This window comes from Temnothorax longispinosus, unplaced genomic scaffold, assembly GCF_030848805.1.
Source record: "Temnothorax longispinosus isolate EJ_2023e unplaced genomic scaffold, Tlon_JGU_v1 HiC_scaffold_802, whole genome shotgun sequence".
NCBI lineage: Eukaryota > Metazoa > Arthropoda > Insecta > Hymenoptera > Formicidae > Temnothorax > Temnothorax longispinosus.
The window spans coordinates 408-4100 of NW_027270673.1; the positions used below are offsets into that span (position 1 = coordinate 408).

A 3693-nucleotide genomic window follows, 5' to 3' on the forward strand; every position below is an offset into this window, starting at 1 on the left:
AGAGTGAGTTTAATCGAAGAATCACGTTAGGCTGGTTTCACATGGGGCGTAAGATGCGTATGCGTAACTTGCAATCTTACGCCCCATGTGAAACCAGCCTTAATCGGAGACTGTGATACCTAGGCCCTAGGCAATAGGCAATAGGAACCAGAGATGCCAACTTTACGTTTCAGCAGCCAGCTTCAAGCCAGCGCTGCCAGCGCTAAAAATCTATAGTTTACGTTATATACACTATAGATTTTCAGTTGACTCGGTATTCGCTACTCGCTACGTGAGAAGGATATTGTCGCGGGAGAACACTGTGTGCCGATTGGTCATTTCGAATTGCATGCATTTATCGCATGGTATCATCGTGCTCTCGCGGTATCACGCGATCTCGTCGCGTGTGATAACCTTCTCCTCACATTTCGCCGTTTTTCGCGACAACACATTGAATCCTGAAGTTTCTCTAAACGCGATAAAGATACAAATTGAAGTTTTCAATGTGAAGAAAATTATTATTCTTGACAGGAGTTATTTTTAAGAGCTGAAGTGAAGTACTTAAGTATGGGCAAGTACGAAAAAGACAAACGAAAATATCGTAAGGAGTGGGAGTCCACCGAATGGGCTAAAGGTAAACTTGTGTATTTTACAAATGATACTGTGAAGAGTGTAAAGCATGAATGCGAGCCTTTGTACATACTACATATGTATATAATGTGGTGCTTTATTTCGTATTCGATAATTTCGATACCGTGTTTAACGTTGAGATAAAACCGTTATTGTAGGATGGTTGCAACACATTGACTCGGCAAAATACAAGAATCCGAACGATCCAAACGAAGCTTATTGTAAAATTTGCGATCAATCATTGAGAAGTCATCTTTCGGATCTTCAAAAACATGCACGTTCGAAAAAGCACAGGGAGAATTCTGCAGTGTTGAACAGGACAAAATATAAATCTTTGATGAGCCACGGTAACAGCCATTGAGATTGATTCCACGTTTTCATTCTCCAGCCATATCCTCAAAAGTTCATCCGTTACACGTTAAGTCGTTAAGCTGGAGGATAAGGCTGAGAATGTTTTAAATAATAGAAACACAATGAACTATAGTGCAGAATTCTTGTATATTCATATGATTTATCTTTTATTATTTGAAGGATTTCAGGCTACAATAACTGCAGAGAAGAAAATCGTGGATATAAAGCTAGCATTATATATAACAATGCACTCATCTATTCGCTCGGTAGATCATCTAGGCGAGCTTCTATCAACCTTAGGAAAAGGAAGCAATCTCGAGAATCTACGATTACATAGGACGAAATGCTCAAATATGATAAAGCACGTGATTGCACCTGTTCTTTTCAAAAATTTGGTCAAAGCCATTGGGAAAAAAGGGTACTCGATTATTATCGATGAAAGCACCGATGTTTCAGTCACAAAGTACCTGTGCATGTGCATTAAATACTTCGATACCACAGAAAATCGCATGCTCACTGATTTTTTGGGCATACTAGAAGTAGAACGAGCAACGGCCATCGATTTACATAAGAGTATTGCCGAGTATTTGCAACAAATTGGAATCCCGTTGAAAAATATGATAGCCATAGGCACGGATGGAGCAAGTAACCTGTGTGGGCGCAATCATTCTGTTTATACTCTATTAAAATGCGATGTACCAAACCTGCAACTCATGAGATGTACTTGCCATTCGCTGCATCTCTGTTCGTCGAAGGCGAGTGAAGAACTTCCGAGTTCTTTAGACTTTCTAGCGAGAGAAGTATTTAATTGGTTCAGCATCAGTCCGCTGCGCAAAATAAATTATAAGAAAACGTTTGATTTGATCAACTCCGGTAACGATGCTCAGAAATTTCGACAGATGATACAACTTTCGCGAACAAGATGGCTCGCATTTTACAACGTTGTGAAACGGTTATTGGAGCAGTGGGTGGAATTGAAAACCCATTTTCGTATAGCTTGCGACGCTGAAAAGTGCTATACTGCACGAACGATCCGCGATATGCTCGAGGATGACTGCAACAGATTGTACCTAATATTTTTGAAGCCCGTTTTGTCTGAAGTACAGCACCTAAATACATCGTTTCAGAGCGAAAAAATCGACGTTGGAAGTTTATATGTAGAGATTTCTCTCGTATTTTTGTCGTTCGCTGGGCGGATTATGAAACCAACTTTCTTGAGAGCCGCGCATAATAATAAGTCTCTCGTACAACAAGTAATTGATGCAGTTGATAACGACCTGGCCTTCTTGCCGGTTGCAGAAGTGGATTTCGGGCAGGACTTCAGGAAGGAATTCCAAGGATCCCAAATCTCTGCGGAAAGAAAATCTCAGGTACAGCAGAGATGTTTTAATTTTCTGAAAAGATTTTTGACAGAAATGGCGCAGAGGCTTCCAACTAATTTTGAAATCTTCAAGAAAATCGAGCTATTGAGTCCAAGCCGATGCACATCGCAAGTTCGAATTAAATTCGAGGAGCTTCCCTTGCAGGATTTCTTCGATTCTGACTGTGATGTCTCTCTGTACAAGAGCCAATGGGAAAAACTTAGTTTCGTCGATTGGAACGCTTATTATAAAGGTGATGTTCCAACAAATATTTTAATCTTTTGGCCTGATGTGTATAAATACACCGATGCTTGCGGCCGATTTATTTTCCGAGAACTGGCGGAAGTGGTGTTAAAAATGCTCACAATTCCTACGAGTAACGCTGTGGTCGAACGAGCTTTCTCAGCACTCACTCTGATAAAAACACAGATTCGGAATAAACTGAGTACTTCGATGCTGCAATCTCTTCTCACAATCCGGATGCATTTTCAAGCGCACGAGAAGTGTTGCAAAACGTTTCAACCCTCAACGGAAATGATCGATCGTTTTAAATCAAGTTTCATGTATGAGTCAAAAACCGGAACGTCCGGACCTAGCTGCGCGAATTCCGATAGCGAAGAAAATGAAAATGAGAGTCTTCATGAAATAATTGACATTATCTCGGATATGTTGTAAATAGCAAAAAGTCATCATTCGATCATTGCGAAAGAGACACAAATTAATCATATTTTACATGAATAGATTAGATATTCAACTTTATTTTATCTATTTCAATTTGTGTAACAATTGCAGAGATTTTCTTTTTGCTTTTTCAAACTTTTCCTTTTAGAACACATGTCTTTTCTCGCGGTGTCCGAATCATTTCTTTCTCATTCTCTTTATCTCAAGACGAAGCTGAAGTCTAAAACATAAAGAAGCTTAGTTTGAAACACAAAAAAGACTGTGATGAGTTAAAACTTGATAGTTTTCCTTTTTGTTTGTATAGGTTTGGTATATACTTGTTGGCATATTATTTTCAACTCTTTTGTCATCTCAGAAATAAAAGTGCGCTTTTATCGCTAAAAGAGAGTTGAGTTGAGAATATGGACCATTATATTATTATATATGGATTAATACTATTACTTAATAACAATTTTTTTAAAAATATATATATTAGTCTAGATTTAATGATCGATGTTTTTTTCAATCTCGCCCGTCCCTATTAGCTAGTACTGGCTGCTTCGGCTAGTTTGAATCTTTGAATATTTGAAGGAACCGAGAAAACGCATTTCCTGGTGATTAGTGGTAATTTGGCGATATTTTTGGCGATTTTTCAATTTTTTTTGGCGATTTTTGGCGATTTTAAAGTTGGCGCTTTTTGGCGATTTGGGTG

General features: G+C 38.6%; 1 protein-coding gene across 1 annotated transcript; it reads left to right on the plus strand.

The window, feature by feature from the left end:
• The first annotated feature begins 294 nt into the window (after positions 1-294).
• LOC139825030 (general transcription factor II-I repeat domain-containing protein 2A-like) lies at positions 295-3048 on the plus strand. Its single transcript, XM_071797567.1, has 2 exons — positions 295-956; positions 1141-3048. Exons 1-2 carry the CDS (start codon positions 947-949, stop codon positions 2994-2996), a joined length of 1866 nt encoding a protein of 621 aa, XP_071653668.1. The 5' UTR covers positions 295-946; the 3' UTR covers positions 2997-3048.
• The last annotated feature ends 645 nt before the right edge of the window (positions 3049-3693 follow it).